The 23,009-nt window shown below is 28.7% G+C and overlaps 1 protein-coding gene across 1 annotated transcript in view; it reads right to left on the bottom strand.

The window, feature by feature from the left end:
- LOC142331184 (uncharacterized) overlaps window positions 1-21,973 on the bottom strand; it is a 35,043-nt gene extending 13,070 nt beyond the window's left edge. Inside the window, exons 1-7 of the mRNA XM_075376912.1 lie at window positions 20,035-21,973; window positions 11,862-12,350; window positions 9,877-10,005; window positions 7,249-7,404; window positions 6,389-6,567; window positions 1,911-2,306; window positions 615-808 (exon numbers count right to left, since the gene is read on the bottom strand). Of these exons, the coding sequence (XP_075233027.1) occupies window positions 615-808; window positions 1,911-2,306; window positions 6,389-6,567; window positions 7,249-7,404; window positions 9,877-10,005; window positions 11,862-12,350; window positions 20,035-21,689 (3,198 nt within the window). The 5' untranslated portion in view covers window positions 21,690-21,973. The remainder of the gene's footprint in view (window positions 1-614; window positions 809-1,910; window positions 2,307-6,388; window positions 6,568-7,248; window positions 7,405-9,876; window positions 10,006-11,861; window positions 12,351-20,034) is intronic.
- Window positions 21,974-23,009: the final 1,036 nt, after the last annotated feature.

Genomic DNA, 23,009 nt, shown 5'->3' with positions numbered 1-23,009 from the left:
AAATTTATGAGCATAACAGTACAGTAATTCATGAGCATATTAGTACAGAATAACATGACATAATGTAAGATAAGATGAGCAAACATACTTTACTAAAGAGTGAATAAATAAATAATGGAAGAAAAAAACATTAAAATAGTTCTTAATTAGTTTTATTTTCAGTTATTAATTTTTTCTTCATAATAAATATATGTAATAACTACAGAAAATTAATATGTGAATATAATAAATAATCTGACTTGAATAAACTAAATTTTTTACTTTTTTCTTAGTTTGATAAAATTCATTAAAAACAGAAGAAACTTTATCTAATGCTATTAAATGAAAAACAGATGATCCTAAAGAACCAACCACACCATGAGATTGTCATTCATGTACCCTACTTATCTCAAATAAACTCAGGTTTTTTTCTTTTAAGTAGTAATATCATGATTCTTCGGTCTTTCAATTTAAGAACACATAATCTGATATTTTATTTAAAATGACTTTTTGTAAGAAACTATATTAAGTATGAAGTTACTGTTTAAGAAGTACTAAAAATTATACCAAACACAAACAAGAAATTACAGATTCCATGCTAAAATAAAATAGATATGTTGGAAAGTGTTAGTTACCTCTTTTAATCTAGTTCTTCTCATCTGATCCGAGTGCATGAGAGGCTGTGTTATCGATGATAATCTTTCACCTCCTCTGGTGTCAACATTTCTCCCACTCTTCCTTCTCCCTCTTCTCTTTCCAAAACCGACATTACATTTATTTATTTCAACACCGTTATGATTTTGCTGCATATTATCCAAGATTCTACTATCTGAAATGTTAAATGTTAAATTCTAATAATAAAATCAGAATTACAAATAAATTGAAACTTCCATTCTTAAAATAGAAACCTGACTCTATATAATATCTCAATTAACATGTTTGTTTTAATCTTTTTTATCATAAAATTAACTGTATGATTGAGCTAACTACATGGCTATATCTGCACTATATATATCTAGTATAAATCACATTTATATTAAAATAAATTTTAAATAGTAATTAAATGAGTAAAAATAATAAAAGAAAGAAAAATAAGAATATATAAAGCCAAATATCAAATACCAATTTTTTTTTTAAATGGTTAGTAATATTACAGGTCATTATAAAACTACAAAAATTGTTAGCATAGAATCATAAACAACAAACAAAATAGGTGAGATATCAGAAACAGACTACCACAAACAATGAATTTCAATACATTACATAAACCTATCATTATCTGATTAAATATGAGGTTGACTTTGTAGAAAAAATACTGTATTTTAGAAATGGACTCGTATAAGTTAATTACAGGTATCAAGTTCTAAAACTGTATTGAATCTACTTTTATACCTGAAAGGGATCCAGCTGTTGGGACTTTTCCCTCTCACATCCACCGCTTAATAAAGAATAAAAAAATTTGCAATAAAATATCTTTTCAACATAACTTTCACTTTATAACATAGAATTCATAACACAGAGTGGCTTTAAGGTAATCTAGTGCTTTAAGGATGGGTAAATATGAACAAAAATCCAAAATTGGAATACACATTTTTTGACAGTAGAGGAGGAACAATGAAAATTTGGTGAGTTAGCAACCCACAGCTAAAAATTTGATAGTTAAAAAAATAAGTTATTTTTTTTTTAACAAATTAACAATTCCCCCAAATTACTTTGGGATTTTTAATAATTCATCCAGAAGTATTTTTAATCTGTTACAGTAAAAGGAATTTTTAATGAAAATAATTCTAGGGTAATCAAAGATTAGAGTAGCCTAGTTGGGGCAAATTTCAGACATACAATTAACAATGAGTTTAAAAAATATTAACAGAATGGTGAAAAGTAAAAAAAAATCAACTCTACAGGAAACTGGAACCATAAACCTGAATTACCTGCAATGTCTGATGGTGATATAATGCTGTTGGAACCATTGCTACCTGTTGATGATATACTTGACATAACAGTAGTCACAGAGGTTACATCGGCAGGACTGACTGCTGACAGAGTAGTTGTGTGGCTACTATTACCATATGATGCTGATGTCATGGAAGAGATAACATTATTATTATTATTGTTATTATTATTACTACTATTTTCATTCAACAAATTATTGTAAGGTATATGCTTATTTTCACATGTTTTCTTCAATCGCATCAAATATTCTTCTGTGCCATGATCAGAGTATTTATCAAAATGGTGTGCCATTCTACGATAACCTAAATATATCTTATTGCATGTCGGGCACCGAAATGTTGATGATATATTACGTTTTTGTGGTAATAATAAACCTGCAAACATAAAACAATATTAAATTTTTGTGTAAATTTAAGATTACATAGAATTTAGTTCTATAAGTATACATGAATACTTATAAGCAATTCTACTACACATATATATATAAAAATAATTAGTCTCAACAGCAAGGCCACTAAGTATGGGAACCACTGAATAAACATGAACATATAATTTTATACAATGTATGTAACTGTGCCAGGTGCGGTATCTATTTTTTAATTCTCACTGAAATTTTTTCATAAAAATTAAAGTTATCTAAACTAGAAAACTAAAAAACAACACATTTCAACACAGAGTACATATATAATAACTTTTTTTAAATAACTATGTTCCTCTGTACCAATAAAAATTAATTTATATTTAATAGATCAACCCAAATACAGAACAACAGAAATAGCATGACTTACATTATTTCATTACATAACGCAAGTGCTTTCACAAATTTGATTCGCATCATCAGCTGCATACATTATATATATATATATATTACAAAACAATCAAAAACTTGCAATCCATGACAACATACCACCCATTCACTTATAATTTTATGTTAAAAATATTTTTAAACTAATTAAATTTTTTTAAACAATTTTAAATTAAATTTAACTTATCGTACTTTAAAACCATACAAAAATATAAATCCTCTTATTTAAATTAAAAATTGTTAATTATAATCCCAACAAGAGATAAAAACGTAAAATAATAATTTTTTTTTTGAAATTACAAATATAATTTAATTAAAAGCATAAGTTTTTGTTATTTTAAAAGTTTTAATTTTTAATTATGTAATTTTTATCTTTGTTTCAATTACATTTTTATATTTTAATTTTGACTTTGTTACAATTTTAATTATATGATTTAATTATATGTAATTTTAAACATTTTTTATTTTATGTTCTTATCTTTTGCTGGGACTCTAATTTAAATAAAGGTTTTAAATTTGTGTGTGGTTTTAGTATAAGTTAAATTTAATTTAAAAAAAAATTAATTAGTTTAAAAATACTTTTAACAAAATTATAAGTGAATGGGCAGTATTGTTGTCACGGATTACAAATGTTTGATGGTTCTGTAATATATGTACATAATGTATACAGCAGATGGTGCAAATCAAATTCACGAAAGTGCTTCTGTTGTGTAATAAAATAAGGTAAATTATCCTATTTCAATTGTTCTGTACTTAGGGTTGATCTATTAAATATAAATATATATATATATTTTTTTAAGTTCATTTTAAGACTCATTTCTCTGTACTATTATATAAATATAAATAACTTGATCCACCAAGTACAGAATAAAATTAAATTAGGTAGGATGACATTTACCTTATATCATTAAATACGAGGGTTATTTTTTTTGAAGGTCTGATCGGTCGTGAAATAAAAACCCGCGCAGAAATCGGATAAACCTTTGCGTATATGTGTTGCGCAGTGTCTAGTATGGCCTTCAACCACGCCGCGTCACTTCATTTAGTTCTGAACACTTCAAGTGTGAAGTGCGTGCGGTAATTCGATTTCTTCAGGCTGAGGGGTGTAATGCAGCTGAAATTCATAGACGAATAAGTAATGTGTACGATGAAACTTCAATGAGTGACAGCAAAGTGCGACAATGGTGCAGGAATTTTAAAGCAGGATGTGCAGATGTTCATGATGCAGGTGGTCAGGGAAGGAAGTGAGTGTCAACCGATGATCTCGTTGAGCGAGTGGATGAGGTAATTCGAGAAAATCGTCGGTTCACAATCTCTGTATTGAGTGATTCGTTTCCTGAAATTTCAAGGTCAGCTCTCTACACCATTGTGAGTGAGAGACTTCAGTACCGCAAACTGTATGCGAGATGGGTTCCCAAGATGCTGTCCGATTATCACAAAACAATGAGAATGGACGCTTCCCTAACGTTTCTCCAGCGCTACCACAATGAAGGAGAAGATTTTTTTAACAAAACTGTCACAGGGGACGAGACATGGGTCCATTTCGAAACTGAAGAAACAAAAGAATAATCCAAACAGTGGATGCATTCTTATTCTCCCAGTAAACCAAAGAAGTTCAAGCGAACCTTCTCCAACAGAAAGTGTATGACTACTGTGTTCTGGGACCAGAATGGAGTTCTCTTGGTGGAATTCATGGAATGTGGCACGGCCATCACTGCAGCCTCATACTGTGTGACTCTTCAACATCTACGAAGGGCAATTCAGAATAAGCGAAGAGGAATGTTGTCTTTCTCCATGAAAATGCTCGGTGGCACATTGCAGCTGTAACAAATAAGCTCCTGCAGCGTTTTCATAGGGAAGTGTTTGATCACCCACCATACAGCCCGGACTTGGCTCCATCCGATTTTCACCTCTTTGCTCAAATGAAACTCTGCAGACCAATTTAGAAACATGGCTGAAAACACAGGCGACTCCGTTCTATGACGAGGGTATTGGAAAGTTGGTACCACGCTATGACAAATGTCTAAATCAGAGTGGCGACTATGTAGAAATATAACGTAACTATGTAAGTACTTGTTACAAATAAAAAATTGTTTATTTTCACTGTGGTTTTAATTTTTTGACCGATCAGACCTTGAAAAAAAAAACCCTCGTATACACAAGAGTACTTTCACGATTTTCTCGCATCTTCAGTTGATACAATCTTTTTATTTTTCACATAAAATTAATATTATAATACACATCATTTATAAAATAAATTCTGGTTAAATATAATAAAATAGAATTTGCTAAAGCTTTGGATATAAACTTTAAAATCAAGATTAAAAGTTAAAATTAAGTTAAAGTTAAAAATTCCATATATTTTTTTTTAAAGTTTACCCAGTCAGGCAAATCTACCCATTCACGACACTGTCAATCATTTATTAATAAAAAATGGATTTTTATTAAAAAAAATTCTAATGATAATAATTAATTAATATTATCTTGTACAGAACATTTTTATTTAAATCTATAATTGAAAAAAAATTTTAAAAACCAGTAAACATATATATATTTTTTTTAATTCTAAATATTTACCACACGTTGCAATATTACATTTGTTAAAATGTAACAAATTTTACATCATTACATTTCTCCGATTTTACATTTTTTACAGTGTTAAACATTTTTACATCATTGTTTACTAAAAATAAGGTGCCAATTCATTAAAATGATAATTAAGTACGTATCTCCTAGGGTTTTTTTAATGAGATTGTTTTCACATTTCCACTAAATTGTGCAATGAAAAAATTAAATTTAACTGTGAAAAACATTACTCTTAAAAAAAGTATTAAAACAGTAATTTTTATTTCAGTGAATATCATTAAGGGGGTAAAATTTCTCTTTCCAGTCCAATAATGTAAAGGTTATGTAACAAGCATATAAGTTCACAAATCATCTCAAAATAATAAACCACAGGAAAATTCCTTCTGTTCAGTTTCTGTATGGACAGTCTCTCTATTTGAGAGATGTAGTTTTATACTTGACAATAATAATTTAATATTAATCCAATTAAGATTAAATCTAATTAAGATTAATTTTACCTTAATCTAATAATTAAATTCATCTCAATTTTTAATAATTTAACTCTTAAGTCTTAATTTTGAACCGTTATAAAAAATAGTACTCGTGTAAAAAAAAATTATTCTTGATCACAGCTTTAATATAACATGAAAAACATGTTATATGTTTTATTTTTTTACCTTAGTTGAATGAAATTTTTTTTTTACTAAAATTATAATAAAAAAATCAAGACTTACGATTCTAAGGACCAGACCATCTGGTCTGTAAGGATACAGTCATCTTTTTATAAAATAGATCTATCTCAAAAACATATCTTCTTTTTTTTATTAGTTTGTTATTATTACTAATAAATGAAACAGAATATATTTTATAACACAATCATTTAATGTCATTCAATCATTTAATTAAAAAAGTGACACAAAAGATAACAAAAAAAAAATACAGAATATTAAATTACAAGTGTTATCATTCTTTTAGATAAATAAATATAAGTAAGTATTAACTTCATGAAGTTATATTTTTGACTTTTAATAAAAAGTTTTTATTTTAATAAACAGTAATAAGAAAAGACATAAATTAATAATGTACCTGGTAATAGGTTTTTCTCTTCAGAAGGCGTGTTCTCCTCTTCATTATCACTCTGATAATCAGAATACGCCCCATCTGAATCATCAAGTTCAGATCTTCTTATACGTTTATAATCACGTACCATGTAACGAGGAGGTCGTGATAACCTTCCTGATCTAGTTCGAGGTAATGGCTGTTTTCTGGAAAAGGAAAAAGATTAATTTATTTTCTCTTACTTAAAAAATCTGTAATTAATAAATACCCTTACTATTTCTTTTACCTTAAATAAAAGGTACGAATTATTAGTGCAAAGATATCTACTCAAATGCATTAGGAATTAGAGCCTCAAAAATAGACTACAGTAAATGTTAATGGACTGCAATAATATAAGTTAACCAAGAGCAATACTGCTATACCTTTCTAATAACAAACTAGAAAAGAAAATAGAACAAAAGATAACTTCCTTTGAAAAGAGAGTGAAGGAAGTGAATTGAGGCTTCTGAACATACAAATAAGCAAAGGGCAAAATTAAACAAGGAAATCTTGAGGAAAAATCATCAGTAACATCAGCTGATGCCAGTGTGAAAACAGTGGCATCAGTTGAGGATGATCTCATAGATGGCTGAAAATGTTTTGATAAGTTTTAAAAATGTTTTATTATAAAATTAGGTTTGTTTGTCATTAGAAAATTTTAATTCTTAATTTCATTGACATTAACACACCTCCGTTAAAGCCACTACTGGCAAGGAACGGAGGAGGTGGTGTAGCGACCAGACACGCTACGTTGGTGGGATCTTCTCCCCTCGGGGAAATCAAGATGACATTAACACAAACTTTCATATTTTAAAGGACAGTTTAATCAGATTATTTGAAATAACTACCGTTTTGCAGCGCCACTCTCATCATGTACATTGTTGTTGGTTGAATCTTTTGTACTATTTTTAATTGGAGGTCGACCTCTTTTTCTAGTTTTACCATTGATTTCATCACCGCTTAATGATGCTTCTTTTAAATCAAATTCTTCTGGATATACAACTCTATTTCAAAAAAAAGAAAATTATTTTAGTTAAAATAGTAAAATTAAAAAGTTATAAAAACAAATAAATCAACATTAAAATCAGATATCAAAAATTAATGAATCATCCTCATGGATAAAATTAATAAATACTAAACAAAACATCAAATAAAGTAACATAATCTAAACAAACCTTATACGACCCTCTTAAAACAATTATGTTCTTAACATAGATACACTAATCACTTGATGGCAAGGTGTCTGGTCCTAACAATTTATTAATTGTACAAAAAATACACTGTGTCCTTTCCCAATTTCCAGATAGTTTGATACAATTTAACCCTTTTACTACTTTATTAAACTTGTCAAACTGGCAGAACACGTGATGTCACTTGTGACAACATATGAAATATGACATTGTCTAAACACTCAACTGTTTATTATATTGTTTCTGTTTGCTTACTTTCTTGTCATACATAAAGTGCCATTTATTTTTTTGTTTTTAGTGCAATGAAAATTGAGTTTTCTTAGGTTCAATGTAATAAGTAAGTAATAATTTAAGCATCATTAAATAAATTTTTTATATACAGGATGTAGGTATAATTTTTTTAAGCGTTTATTTATTTTTGTTTGTATGCAAAAAGGTTTTACAACAATTCTTTGTTTCCCTTTTAATAATAATTAGTTGTTAATTTTTTATTTTATTTGTTCTGTTAACATAATTTTAAAAGCGAGAAAAACAGTTAACAATTGCATAAAAGTTCAAATACAGCTACAAATTTGAGCCAATGTAAAAATAATACTTTAGAAGAAATTTCCATTTCAATATTTTGCAAAAACAAATACATGGATGTATTACATGTAGAATAATAAAATGTTTATAAGAAAAGACAAAAATAATTAAAAAAATGTTTTCCAATAATCCAATTCGTATAATACACTTGCTTATTAAAATTAAAGCAATGAAAGGAATAAATAACACACAACATGATACATAAATGAATGGGAAACACTTGTTCATTTACATCATATGTTACTATAGTCTAATAATATATTGTCATCCAGAAGAACGGCACCTCTAAATTTCAATAAATCTTTCTTCCAAGTCACAAAGAAATATTGGGGGAAAGCTTAACTTCAAAGAAAAAAGAAAACATTTTTACATGATATATGCAAATTTATTTAATAACAGAGAATAAACACATAATTAAACGAAACTAGTTTTGAAAGCTAAGAATATAATATTTGAACCCTTTTAAAAATTCAGAATATTAAATAACCCGGCTTTAATAGAAACAGTTACTGTCTGATGAGCAGTCCACTTACTAGGTTTTATCAAATTTTAAGGTTCACTATTTGATATTGCAACTAAAAACAGCTCAATAAGTTATTTTAATAACTAACTGTATATAATAATTTTTCTGAAAAAATACTTATAGTTCATAGTTGAATATGCCAGTAACATATTTATTCATATTCCTTTAATGTTACTGATATAGATAGAGTACAGACATACTTTCACTACAGTAATGTACATATTCTTATTGTTTTATTTCTTTTTAGTTGAAATAGAAAGATATTTACATTTTTGAAAGGAACAGACAAAATGCAAAACTTAAAATGAAAAATGGGAGAAGGTAACAAAAACCATTGAAAAAGCAGGAAAAAGAATAAAAAAAATAAAATTAAACACTTATACATAACAAATAATGAAACAAGATTAGCAACTGAGTTACAACAATTACTTTTACTGAAAATTATTAAATGCAAATAGTATCTGTTGACTGCAGCCCACATTCACATGCAATCAAACAAGATAATCCTAAATATAGCATTAACACTTCCATACAGTAAGAAAAAATCAGTACAGAGTTACATAATTTTCCCAGCTTTGCCCTTGACAGATTTTTATTTCAAATATATCAGGTTTTTTAAAAATATTAATGAGACTTAATTATGCAATAGTTGAGAGCACAACTACAGAAAAGATCATGTTCAGTAAAAAAAAAAAAAAAAAAGATTGAGTCTGATTTGACTCTCTTTACCAAATGATGTTTTTACCTTAAAAATTATGCTATATCAAAAGTATAATTGAGAAAAAGATCTAAATTAGCAAGAAATTATGGGTGCCAATTGACTCCCTTGGCCGAAAGACATTTTTATTATCAAATTTATATTGTAATTATTAAAGTGCAATTGAAAAAAAAAAGAGGGAAAAAGTTGGCCAGATTTCTGATAAATTTCTTTGGACTGGCTCAACATAAATTCTTCAAAAAATTAAATTTAAATTACTCAAATAATTTTTATATATGGAGCACTGATAGCATTAAATTTTGAACAATATTAAAAAAAAAAAAAAATGAACTGCATACACACATCTTCCAGAAATTTGTAACTTTTTTTGGACTAGGGGGACTTGAAACAATATATTTTCAAAAAATTTAAGTTCATGTTTGCTTAAATATAACCACATTTATTTATAAAAAAAACATACCTGTATATTATTCTGGTATTTGTTTCAGCATCATATAAAATATTTTTTGCGGGTAAATTTGTACCAAGATTATTCTGCTGCAATACGGTAGTTATCTGCTTTAATTGATCCTCTGTCAAAGCTTGAGTACTGTAATAAAAACCAAGGAAGCATAAATATACTTGTAAATAACACAATAAAATAGATATTTTTTTCCTGTTTAGCCTCTGGGAGTCGTCAGGTATTACTTCAGAGGATGATGTGTTAGTCTCTTACTGTCTCAGGTCGACCACTTCTGATATGTGTGGTTAACTGAAACCCAACCACCAAAGAACACTGTATCCACAATCTAGTATTTAAATCTGTATAAAAGTAACTGCCTTTACTAGGATTTGAACGTTGGAATTCTTGAATTCAAAATCAGCTGATTTGCGAAGATGCATTCACCACTAGATCAACCCAGTGGGTAGTTAAATAGATACTGAATTAACACCATTTTTTTTTCTTCAAACAGACCATCAAAGGATTTCGCAAATATTATTTTTTGACCTTTTTTTTGTTTTCTTTTTTCGTCCAAAAATTTAATCTATTCTGATTTCACCTTTTTTCTTCTTCAGTCCACTTCTTATTACTCGGCTATTTCTGTTCCAGAAGTATGTTTAGATTGTACAAGAACTTTCTAATTCATCTCTTTTTGAAAACTTTCATGAGTTAGTTTGAATTTTTGTATTTCTATTTTCATTTGTTTGATGTAACCCTGTTGATTTTAGTATTTCCAAATTTTATCAAAGATCTGTTAGACAATAAATTTCTAGATTCATTCATCATCATCATATGTCCAAGAAATCTTAATCTTCTTTTTCTGTAATCTGCTTCTAGGTATGGATATTCTGAAACATTTCTTTGATCTTAACTTACAAATACTTCGGTGTTTTTTAGGTTTGTATATTTTTCTGAGGCTTCTCCTTTCAACTTTTAATATTTTTCCTAGGTTGGTAAATTGTTTCCATACCATAAAAAATGACAGGATTAATTACTGTTTTGAATTGGAATTTATTTCCTATTCCGCTGCTCCAAACAGCGAGTACCAATTTTACCTATAAACCTATGGAACATTTTCCCAGGATAGAACAGCATACTGACCACAAATCCACTGACAGTATAGGTTACAAAACCAATTACTTTTCTTCTAGAAAATAAGGAGCCACTTCAAAGCAGGCTAAAAGACCACCATCACTCATTATTAAGTGAAACATGAATATTCAATCATTTTAAGACAAAATAATTTTCCATTAAATTATAAATTATCTTGCTCATTAAAATGTTATACATCCTATTTGATTTACAAATTCTAATCTGTGTCTAGTTATAATTTTTACCATCTACACTTAATCAAATTAATTAATTTTAAATTGGCTTATGTACTTTAAAACCTAATACTTATGTAATTGAGGAACATAAAAAGACTTGTATTTTGCTAACAGATCAAAACTAAAACATCTTTTCGTATGATAAACACCTATTAACTAAATTTTTTTTAAAGGACAAAATTTTACTTGAAACCTCCATGTGGAGGATAAATTACACTGATAAGCATAAAAAATTTTTTTAATGTTTCTCTAAGTGTGATACCATTTCTTGAATTGCTTCTTTGCATAAATTACAGATCTGTAAATACAATTATTCTACCACCCATAGTTTTAAATAAATTAAGCAAAAAATTAAGGGAAAATATAGTTAAAATCTGTAAAATTTATAATTTTGGATGACCATTGTTTGATTTAAGGGTCTGTTCTATTGTATGGCCATTTAAATGTTGGAACTAGTTTATTAAATATACTTTAGCCATAATACAGTATAGATCATATCAAACAATGTTTTAGTAGAAATTTCTCTCAGCTAGGCAAACACATATTGTTGACATCACCAATTAATAAACAGAGCAATTGATAGTAAAACTAATCAGATAAATAATACAAATCTTTAAAATTATATAATATATTTACCTATGAAATGTATGTCCTTGTTGAACCAATTGTATAGGGTTTTCACTAGATCCAAGCGGTTTATTTGTATTACTTAACAATGGTAACCTACTTAATGCAGCTGAAACTTCTTTTGATAAAAGAAAATTATCATTCGACTTTATAGATTTAATGGTAGGTTCATTTACAGAAGTAGAGGAAGGAATGATACTAGCAGCTGTAGTAGTAGTAGTAGTACTAGTACCAGTAGGCAAAGTTAAAGTACCTGCTGTAGTAATATCAGTAGAGATGGCAGTTGTAGTAATAACAGCAGTAGTTGCTGTAGTATTAGATGCAACTGAAGTAGAATTAGAAATAACACAATTTGTAGAAATGGGAACAGGACATGTTAACTGTTGATCCAAACACACCTGATTATTGCTGCTGCTAGTATTATCACAATTATTACTATTACTACTGTTATTATCATTACAACTAGCACCACTAGTTTTGTTACTGGCATTCAATAATCTGAAAAGAATAAAATAATACGTTAAAAACAGTAAACACAGGAAAAGACATAAGTACACTGAGTACAGAACGCTTCCTACAGAACAAAATAAGGACAGCCTCCTAATATGTAACATAATATTAAAATCTTTTAAACCAAACGAATAACATAAATTTATACAAATAGAAATAAATAATTCAATAATTTTTTTGGATTTAACGCTAATTATAAAAATTTCAAATTAAAATTTACTGAAAATCACACAAATAATTCCAAAAACTTCAAGCCACCCACATATACAGAAATTAGCAGCCTACAAACATCTATGCTATATTCAGTTGGCTTGTAGAGTGAATAAACAAATGTTGCTTTTGCATTAGTGATTTCATCATGTTTCTGCCAAGTCAAATCCCTTATATCAGCGCCAATTCACAATACAGCCATATCTATATACAACACAATAATCATTACTCAAATTAGTCACCGTATAATTAATTAGACATAACTCATGTAATCACATGTTATAATATTAAATCCATCCTCCCAGGGGTCAAACTCCACTGCTGAGGAAATATATTATGGCAGAATTAGCAGGATACAGAAGCAAGAAAGAAAATATCTGGGCTAAAGATTTCCTGTGGTCAGTAGAAAGCATGGCCCCCCATAGAGTAGTAGACAGGATAATGGAACCCTTGATTTCTACTCCATCTTTCAATTCCATTACAACCCTTGATTTTTTCATATGAACATTCTTTTGTTCTTGTGTTCAATTGAACTGTTTGTGAATTGACCGCCTGAACACTCATACATGCAGTTTGTTTACTTCCAACTCTATAAGCTAACTGAATTTGGTATAAGTAACAGAATGCAAAAAAGGAACACTAAATATATATATATCATATAAATGAAGAATGAAATGGTACTTTAAATAGAATAAATAATCAGCAAGGACGAGATACTAATGTATTCATGCACACATACCTGAAACAATGCAAAATAGAAATAACCATACATAACTAAATGAAAAAAAAAAACAGTAAAATAATGTTTTATTTTGTAAATAGATTGTTGTTAATTTTTGTGATTTTATTTTATGGTTGTATGTGACGATGTGCAGTGTTTATTATTTTTTATTCATTAATACAATATGCGGCCACCAGTGTAATGCTTTTGAAGTGCCCTGAGAAAAACAATCAGGACCATTCTAAAGAAAATTGTAGCCTATACATATGAATTTTCCCAGCCCTTTCCATTGTTAGATGGCTTCTTTTTTTATTGTTGAGAAAACTGAAGCTCCTCTCAGTCACTGCTGTTGCTGGAGCTGATTAAATGTGGCTACTTTACTTAGGTCAGTACCACACACCAGTCCTGCCTACTACTCTATGGGGGCCATGCTTTCTACTGACCTCCACAGGAAATCTTTAGCCCAGATATTTTCTTTCTTGCTCCTGTATCCTGCTAATTCTGCCATAATAGATTTCCTCAGCAGTGCAGTTTGACCCCTGGGAGGATGGATTTAATAAATTAGCTGTAAAATGAATTGGGCACACAGATGTTTTCATTCTTTCAAGAAAATCTTTCCATAAATTGTTCTGTTCCACAGTTGAGAGGAAGATGTTTGTAAAAAAAAAAAAGATACATTTTTTTTTTATAAATTTTTTAACTCTTTGGAGACCAAACTATTGAAAAAGTGTCAAATAATTACTCCTGGGCTACATATATGCAAAAAAAAAAACAAAAAAACAAAACTGACCAGATGTAAAATTAACCATTTTATTAGCATTAATAATAACTTTGGACATTTTTAAACAATTGACATAGCTTTACAATTAGAATTCTCCTTAAAGTAGCTACATTTTAATAAAATACATCCCTTTTAACAAAGAAATATTTTTTTTTTTATTTAAAAAAAACAATTAAGTAATTACTTATATAAAAAAATAAATTTGCATGGTTACAACTTTTAAAGTAAAAATAGTTTATCTACATGAAACCTTATTATCTAATAAAACATGTTTGAAGACTGAGAAAAAAGTACATTTTTTTATATTACTGTTATTTATTACACATATGCAATTTTACCAACAGGCAAAATTATGTAATTTTCAAAAGTAGTCTGAACTCTACTAGCAAGTAGAGTGCAGACTACTTTTCCAAAATAGTTTTGGAACAATATCTTATTGTTCCAAAACACTTATTTTCTAATTTATAAGTTTTTAAATTACAATCGAATGAAGCATATTTACACAGAAACTATTTGCGCTTATTTACAAAAGTGCTTGCTAATACCAATTGCATGGCACCCTTCCTTACATCTAGAACAGTCTGTTCTGGATCTCTTTCTCTCCTTTGTATAGTTTCTCTTACAGAATACACCCAACAAGTTTTTCACCTTTCCCTGGCAGTTTTTCAAATCAGGAAAGCAATGGCAATGACAATTTGTTTTTCTTTAAACCTATCTTTTGCAACTGTATCAACAATGGAAACTATAAACTGGTGTCTAGGGAGAGACTTTAAATTGTTTAAGCAGTTTTACTTATATGTAACATAGGAATTTAAACAACATCCTAGCAAAAAGGTTGAAGGATACTTTTTTCCTGTACTTTATTGTCCTCCTTTCATCCTAGTAAAACAAAGTATCATACAAAATGAGTATACCTCCCATATGCTTGTTATAATTCATTACCATGATTGGTTTTGTCAGAGCAATAATACTGTATATTTTTTTTTTGTTTGGTTATGTCTTTGATTTCTGAATTAGATGAAATTAGTATGATAGGGTGCTTCTGTGATTTTTTTCTTCCTATAGGGCATAGCAACGTAACTATTATTTTTACAGTATACAGTCTTATCTATCTGTAACTAGGCTTTGACTTAATTAGTAAGTCCTTTATGGTTTCTTCTGACAGAGTTACTCAAGGTTTTTTTATTATACAACATTTTCATAAGAGGAATGCTTGTAAAAAAGTTATCTCTAAAAGCATGATACCCTTTTCTAAAATAATTACAAATTGATAATAATTTTTCAACAATTACATATGCCGAACTGTTACTTTTTATTTGTTCTTTATCATAGTCATTTTTAGCATCCCTGCAACAAAAAAAAGTCAAAACAATATTTTGAAACCCGATCACACAAAACCCAAAGTTTAACTTAATCAATGGGTTAAGTCTTAACCTATTGATGATGGTGTTTTTGGGAATGTATTGTATAAGACTAGTGAGATTCTTTGTACCAATAAAGCAGTCATCAAAAGATAACTGCTGATGAGTAATGTAGTAAAATTGAGAAAGTTTGTTGTAATGGGCCATTGAAGTTTGGAATTTTTGGCAAGGGTCATAAATGGGCTAATTACTACTTGGCAGTTTACTGTTATCTACCATATGAAACAAACGAAGAATACGCTTAAATCTATTCCTTCTGAACATTTTTGGAAACCAAGGAGTGCTTTGAGAACCTGAATTTATACAATAATAGGAAGTAATAGTTGGTTTATGTATCAATCCCATGTATACCAAAACAACAATGAAAGCCAACATTTCACTGATAGTAACAGGTACCAATGAACTAAGGTAAGATGAGGTAAGATGTTAGGCTCTTTTGATGCAATTATTTTTTGAGCATAACTATTTGTTTCTTTTCACAAGTATATTAATAAAGTACCCATAAAAAATAATTTGAAATAATTCACAGGTTTGGATATTGGAGGAGAACAATGATTTGACTCAGGAATTTCAAAATATTCAAAATTATAGATGAACAGATCTAAATCACTTAAGTTCGTAATCATATCCCAATTTATATTATCATTTTCATTATATGTTTCATCAAAACTGTCACTAATAACCTGTCCGTTGACAAACTAAGACCTAACGTTATTGTTACTTTCATTTAGTTTTTCAAATATCAGATTATGAAATGAAGTTGATGGTTCATCAGGGTAAAAAGAAGGATCCACATCACTATCATCACCAAATATATCAAATTCAACATCACTTGATAACAAAATAGAATAATCTTCACCTTCACTTTCATTTAGCCGGTGATTCAACTCACTTTGAAATTCTGTCTCATGACATAATTGTAAAAAAAATACACATAACACACAAACACTACAAAACAAACAATAAAAGTACATTTAACTAAATAGAACTGTTTGCATAACAATTAACGACAACAAGCACATCACATAAACACACACAATGTAAACAAGCCAGTATAGTATAGCAGACAAGAATGACATGACATGGTTGCCGAACATTACATCATGTTCAGATAGAATTATTATTAACTAAATAATCTTAAACTACAATTAGTTTCTTAATTACAAATATTCTCTAGTCCAAAATATATAAAATTTATATTTTTCTATTATTTAACTGAATAAAGTTGGTTAAACCTAATTGACGATATATCGAAGGCTGGTCGTTTTAGCTATTAGAATGATAGCGTTTTAGAGATTAATTACATTTTTAATCAAAGTAGATTCTATTGTAGTGAAAAGAATTTCTATAATAGTGAAATGTTGCATATGTCAAGGCAACCAGGGGCACGATAAAATACTGAGCGTTGTTCTCTTGAACAATTTCTGTAAATTTAAATCTTTCTGTAAATTTTTGGGGTTACCTCCATCAATACCAAAAATTTAGGCTCCATAATCATATAGGACATCTTGAATTTAAGAAACGAAATAGTCGGAATCATGCCTGTTTTCTTCTGTATTCACAAACTTAGAGAAGACAGGTTTTGGACGTTCTGATGTGGAGATCATGAAATTGAAAATACCTTCATTACGAATGAATGTTACTCCAAATATCACAATGAAGATGCATATCACCAGATGTGTGTTGATGACGTTCCAAATATCAATCATTGTACAATTGCACTCCATATCTAAGAGGCAGTAGATAGCACCTTTCTTGTTGCTGGTGTGAATGAAGGCCTCAAATATTGAAAAAATTTCTTCCACATCTTGTGCTCAAAAATCTCTAATGGTGTTTCAGTAATGGTTATACACCTCGTGCCATCATAATGTTTGTTTCACCTGAAATAAATAAACATTTATTTAATAGACATTAATAAACTGACTACCCTAGAGCACAGAGCATTCACAACTAAAAATATTAATTAGAAATCCCAAAAATCTTGCTTGGTAAAAATATTAGCCTTCCCTATTTATTATGTGGCTTTATCAAGAAAGTAAGAATACACATGGCTGTAGCACTAACCTGCTGACTTTCCCCCCACTGGGTCAAAATAACTAATGACGGATATGACAGACCATGTCTTGAGTGAATTGAGATGAGAGGATACAGGATTTCAGCTCCTTAACATAGATGGAATCATGTTCTCTTGTTCCTTGGATTCCTCGACATCTACTTCTTCCTTGCTGAGTGTAGATAATTTTAAAAGTTTATTCATTTCATGTAAAAATTGTTGTTTTGCATTCATTCATATTTTAAAACATTTTATCAAATTAATGTTTTCTTCTAAGCATTCTCTGGAAATACATCTGCCCATAGTACCTTAAAAGAGACCAAAATAATTTAGCATAACATTATTTAGCATAAATATTGTTGAATATGTAATAAATTAATCATATGTAGTAATTGGTAAATTTGTGCTTATGTTGGAACGCCATATAACAGATGAGAAAATATACGTATAATTTTAGTCTTAATAAAATATTCAAAATGGTAACCATCAATAACTGAACATTAACTATAATAATTTGATTAACTACTTTACTATTAGTGATTATCTTAATATAATAAGTTTATTCAATCTAGTTCTAACAATTATTCTAACATATATTTAAACCATACTCTTTAAGAATTAACCTTTATGGCGAATGACCAACTTACATCAATTAAAAATGTTGAAATGCTCACAATGTTTCTAACTTGTGCTACATTGTTGGGTAAAATTAACTATTAATAATGATATATTAAGTTCTTACCTGCATACATAGACCTCCTTTTTGTTCTTTTCTATAGTTTTGAAGTGTTCCCATATGGAATTTCTATTTCTTCCTTTTTAAACCAGCTTTAAAAAATGTGGAGAGAACTGAGCACAGATTTAAAGACACAATAATTCACACATCCAAATAATCATGGTACAAAGCAGCACCAACCGGCAAAAATACTGACACTGCATTTTGATGATGAGCGCTGTTTCTTTTAGGGAGCAGTTCAATTTATTGATGAAATTTATGAAATAATGAATGAATGACAGTTAACTATGTTAACTGGTGTGGTACATGGTAGATCACATTGATTATCATTATCGTTCAATGATACAAGGAGGGTACAATGATACAAAGAGTTGGGGTTGATGTTAGCAGATGCAGGCTTTGGACACTGAGATTTATTACATATGTACCTAATGGATGGTACCTGGATTGGTTATTATTGTTTTATGAATGGCTCAAAACAATGATCTTGCCCTTTTTCAGTGTAAATGCATTTTTACTCTTTATAGTCAAATTTTTTTTATTCATTTGTCTAGACAGGCTAGATGTCAGGACAGTAAATTCTTTATGTATAGGTAGGTAAATGAAAAACATAATCATAAATGAAAAACATGTATGCAAGTAAATGGCTTAATTAAATTTATTGGAATGAACATCAATGGGCATCTAGGCTAAAAAATCCCAATTTTTTCTGAGAATTTATTTTTTGGAGAATATTCTCAATAAACAAATTCTTTCCTGCACTTCTTTGAGCATAACTAAATTTGATTTGATTTATTAGTAAAAATTTAACATTTTAAATGCAGTTCTAGTCAAATATCAAATTCTAATCTTTTTCTGCCAATATTGTCATCATAATTTTTATTTTGAGTACAATTATCTATCTTTCTTAACTTCGTCATAATTAAAATCATGTGTTGAAAGGTAGATAATTGTACTCATTAAAAATTTATAAATATCATATTTTTCATACTGTTCTAATTTAATACACATTTCTAATCATAATTAAAAAATATCAAATATTTCAAAATAATTTTATTTGTTAAAAAAAATATTCAATCATAAAATTATGAATAAGTATGAGGTTAATGGATAACTTTTTAAACTGGTACAAATTTAAAGGGAAATTTTAAAATCATGTTTTATATCAAAATCATTATTCTCAATGTATGAATGGCAGCAGAAATGTGATCAAATGAATTTTATTAATACATTATTTATATTACAGTATATTTAATTAAAAATTGGGGCTGAAGACAACTGAATGTTGTAAATATGTTTTTAGCGTTCTGTACATTAGTTCTGTTCATTCTAATTGGCAGTCTGAATATTTTAATTTATAAGTTAAAATGTATATTATAAATGTGGACAACAAAACGATGAAAAATAATTATAAAATTAAAAATATATATCCTTTAAAAAAAAAAATAAATAAATATAATACTAAATAAGAAAATGAATGCAAACAGGTGGTTTAAAATTACTTTAAACTGAATATTTGGAAAACTCTTTCTAATAATTTAACTGTATTAAAAAAAAGTAAGAAAAGATGCCGGCATGACAAAAAATTAAATCTATAGGCAACTGTTGTTTGAATATCAGACAGTGGTGTCTGTTTAGTGAACAAGCACTACTCAGTTTATTTACAATTTATATCCAAATTTTAGACAATAGTAAAATTTTCTATTATTTTCAACCTTAAGAATAAGTTTTAAAATGAATAAAAACTTACATATCTGCAACAGAAACATTAATATTGATGCTGTTTTTGTCTGAATCCACTAGCGATGTCAAACTTCCATTGTGTACAATAGTTTTATTACTCTTAGAAGCCACAATAAGAGAATGTAATTTATTGTTATTACTAACTCCATTACTTACACTTGTAGTACATGATGTAGGAATATTTTCATTCGAAACATGTAACAAGTTAGTTAATTCATTATTAATTACAGATTTCTTATTATTAATAATACTGTTATTTGAACCACTGGGCAACATTGTAGCTGATGAAGTTACTGACGAATTAGTATTAATTGTAACAGGAACAATTAATGGATCACCATTTGATGCACTAAGAATTCTGTTGTTACTATTCAACAATGAATTTTTAATTAATGTTATCTGGTTTTTTGTAATGCCAGCATTATCACTAACACTATTAATTAGAGTACTAGCCGATGAAGAATGCGATGGGAAATTTTTTTTTTCTTGAAGCTGTTTTTTATTATTATTATTAATCAACTGTGTCAAAGAGACAGATTGAAAATTTGACATAAAATTATAATTATTACTCTTAGAGTTATCATTAGCAGTACTATTACATTTAACTAAATCAGATAAAGGTGTGAAGTTATTAACAGTTAATTTATTTACACTTGTGCAACCCATTACTGCAGTTTTTGGCAAAACCATACTTTTTTCATTATTAATGGTAATATTTTGTGATGAAGCATCTATAATTTGACCAGTTGTGATTGTAGATTCTGAGGCACTTGTATCCAAATTTGATTCAACAAAAGATGACAAATCAGAACATGTCGTAATTGTATTATTATAATCACTATTACTAATTGATGATACTACACAATGCTGTAAAGAACTTTCCTTAGAGGATAAATCAGAATCTACTATAGAATTTTTATTATCTTTTAACTCTTTTCTGGCTGAATTATCAATTTGAATAGAATATGTAACAGTACCATTTATAAAATGTGGAATCAGCGTTAAATGCTGGTCAGAATCGCTAAGATTTATGCTTCCAACAACTGGTTCATCCACAGTTGTTTTAAAACCATTTTCTAAAGTGACATTTGGTTTTGTAATTCTCTCAACACTATTACAATCATTACTATCACCTATTAATTTCCTTTCATTAAATACGGATAAATCTAATTCATTAGTGTTATCATTATTTGGCACAGTAAGAGTCTTATTAAAAATATTAAATGAAGATAGCCTTTTACTGTTGCTTTCAATAATTTCATTATTTACTACTGGCAAATCATTTGTCATTAACTTTGTTTCACCATTATCAAACTGCAAGCCCAGTTCAGCAGCTTGTTCTAAAGTGAGATGAATTGTTGAAGAATCATCATCACTGCCATCAACATAAGCAACATATTCATTATCATCACAATCTCCTTCCTCTTTATCTGTTCCCTGAATTGGCACTAAATTATTTCCTTCAACATTAAGATTAGTAGCATTCAAATTTGATTCATTAACGCTAGAATCTTCTTCCGGTAGAGTACTCTGATGTAGTACAATATTATTACTATTGTTTATTGTATTAGCAACAGAAGTATTAACATTATTTCTTTGTAAAATCAGAGGTTGGCCATTTAAAATAAAAACCTGTTGATTATACCCTAAATTATTATTCATTTTGTATTATAATTACACTGATTTATTAAAATTAAGATAAGCATAGCTAGAATATGAAAAGTTACTAAATACGACTGCCTCCAAGAACTGGCATAAACACAAACTTTCCAACGATAATTATACCTACAGACGTAACACAAATCAGTTGATAAATAATAAACAATATCGAAAGTAAATACTAGCACAAAATAATTATATTGTATTTTTATAGAAAGTACTTTTATTCTTCACTGAATTTGTTCATAAATAATTTATATTAACGAACACCACGCGATCGGTTTAACTCAGCTGACAACAACTGACGGCCATTTTAGTTTGTCATACCAACTTAGTCGACTCAATATGACAAATGAAATAGGAACACTGTTGTATTATTAAAAGGTAAACAAATTAAATTAAAAAAAGAAAGAGATAACACAAATTATTATTCAGATTATTTCATGATTTAATAAAAACAATTTCAAAGGAATCTATTAAGAACTAAATTTTCATAAACAATCTCTCATAGTTTTGTCATTGAAGGTACCATTAAGTGAATTTGGTAGTAAAGCATTTTGGTAGGGTGCAGTGAGCATGTTTCTTTAGAATTCTGTTGAAAATATAATCTGAATGTAATGCACTGAAACTCTGATCGCATATCCTAATCAAGTTAATTGAGAATCAAGCTATCAGATTTTTGGATGGTGGAGTGAAAACGTTAGGAACTAGGACATCGGTCACAGAGAAAAGCTTAGATTGGCTTGAGATAAGTGTAATGAACTATAGAAAACGAAACTCCTTGACAAAATTCAGACCCAGGCCTATCTGTCTATCACGAATGGTCGAACTGAGAATGTACAAGACTACACTTCATTTAGACTCATACATATCATCCTCATTCATCCTCTGAAGAATTATCTAAACGGTAGTTACCGGAGGCTAAACAGGAAAAGAAAGACCTATCTGTCTAAGAAATAAAAAAATCTTGATATTAGCTATGCTCGCATGTAGAATAGTGGCTAAATTAGTATAATAAATCAAAGGAGAGATTTATATTTTGTACATTTAAACATTAATCCTCTAGTGTATTATACTCATGGGAACAAGCGTCGTCGTAACGCCACTACCCTGTCCCTGAATGGTGCTACCTTGCCGGCCCTATATGTAAAGTAATTGTGTAAGATGAGTAGTTTGTGTGAGTTCAGGAGTCTTCTATAACACAGTCTCATTTATTTGGGAGCTTTTCGTCAAGGCGGTATAATTCTGCTATCCTGTCTACGACCTCGTAGGCGTTTTACTTAAGTATTCTCAACTTGACCTTGACCATATTGTTTGAATAAA

This window comes from Lycorma delicatula, chromosome 10, assembly GCF_047948215.1.
Source record: "Lycorma delicatula isolate Av1 chromosome 10, ASM4794821v1, whole genome shotgun sequence".
NCBI classification, from domain to species: Eukaryota; Metazoa; Arthropoda; class Insecta; order Hemiptera; family Fulgoridae; genus Lycorma; species Lycorma delicatula.
Note: the sequence above shows the minus strand (reverse complement) of the source record. Positions and strands in the feature narration are given on the sequence as shown.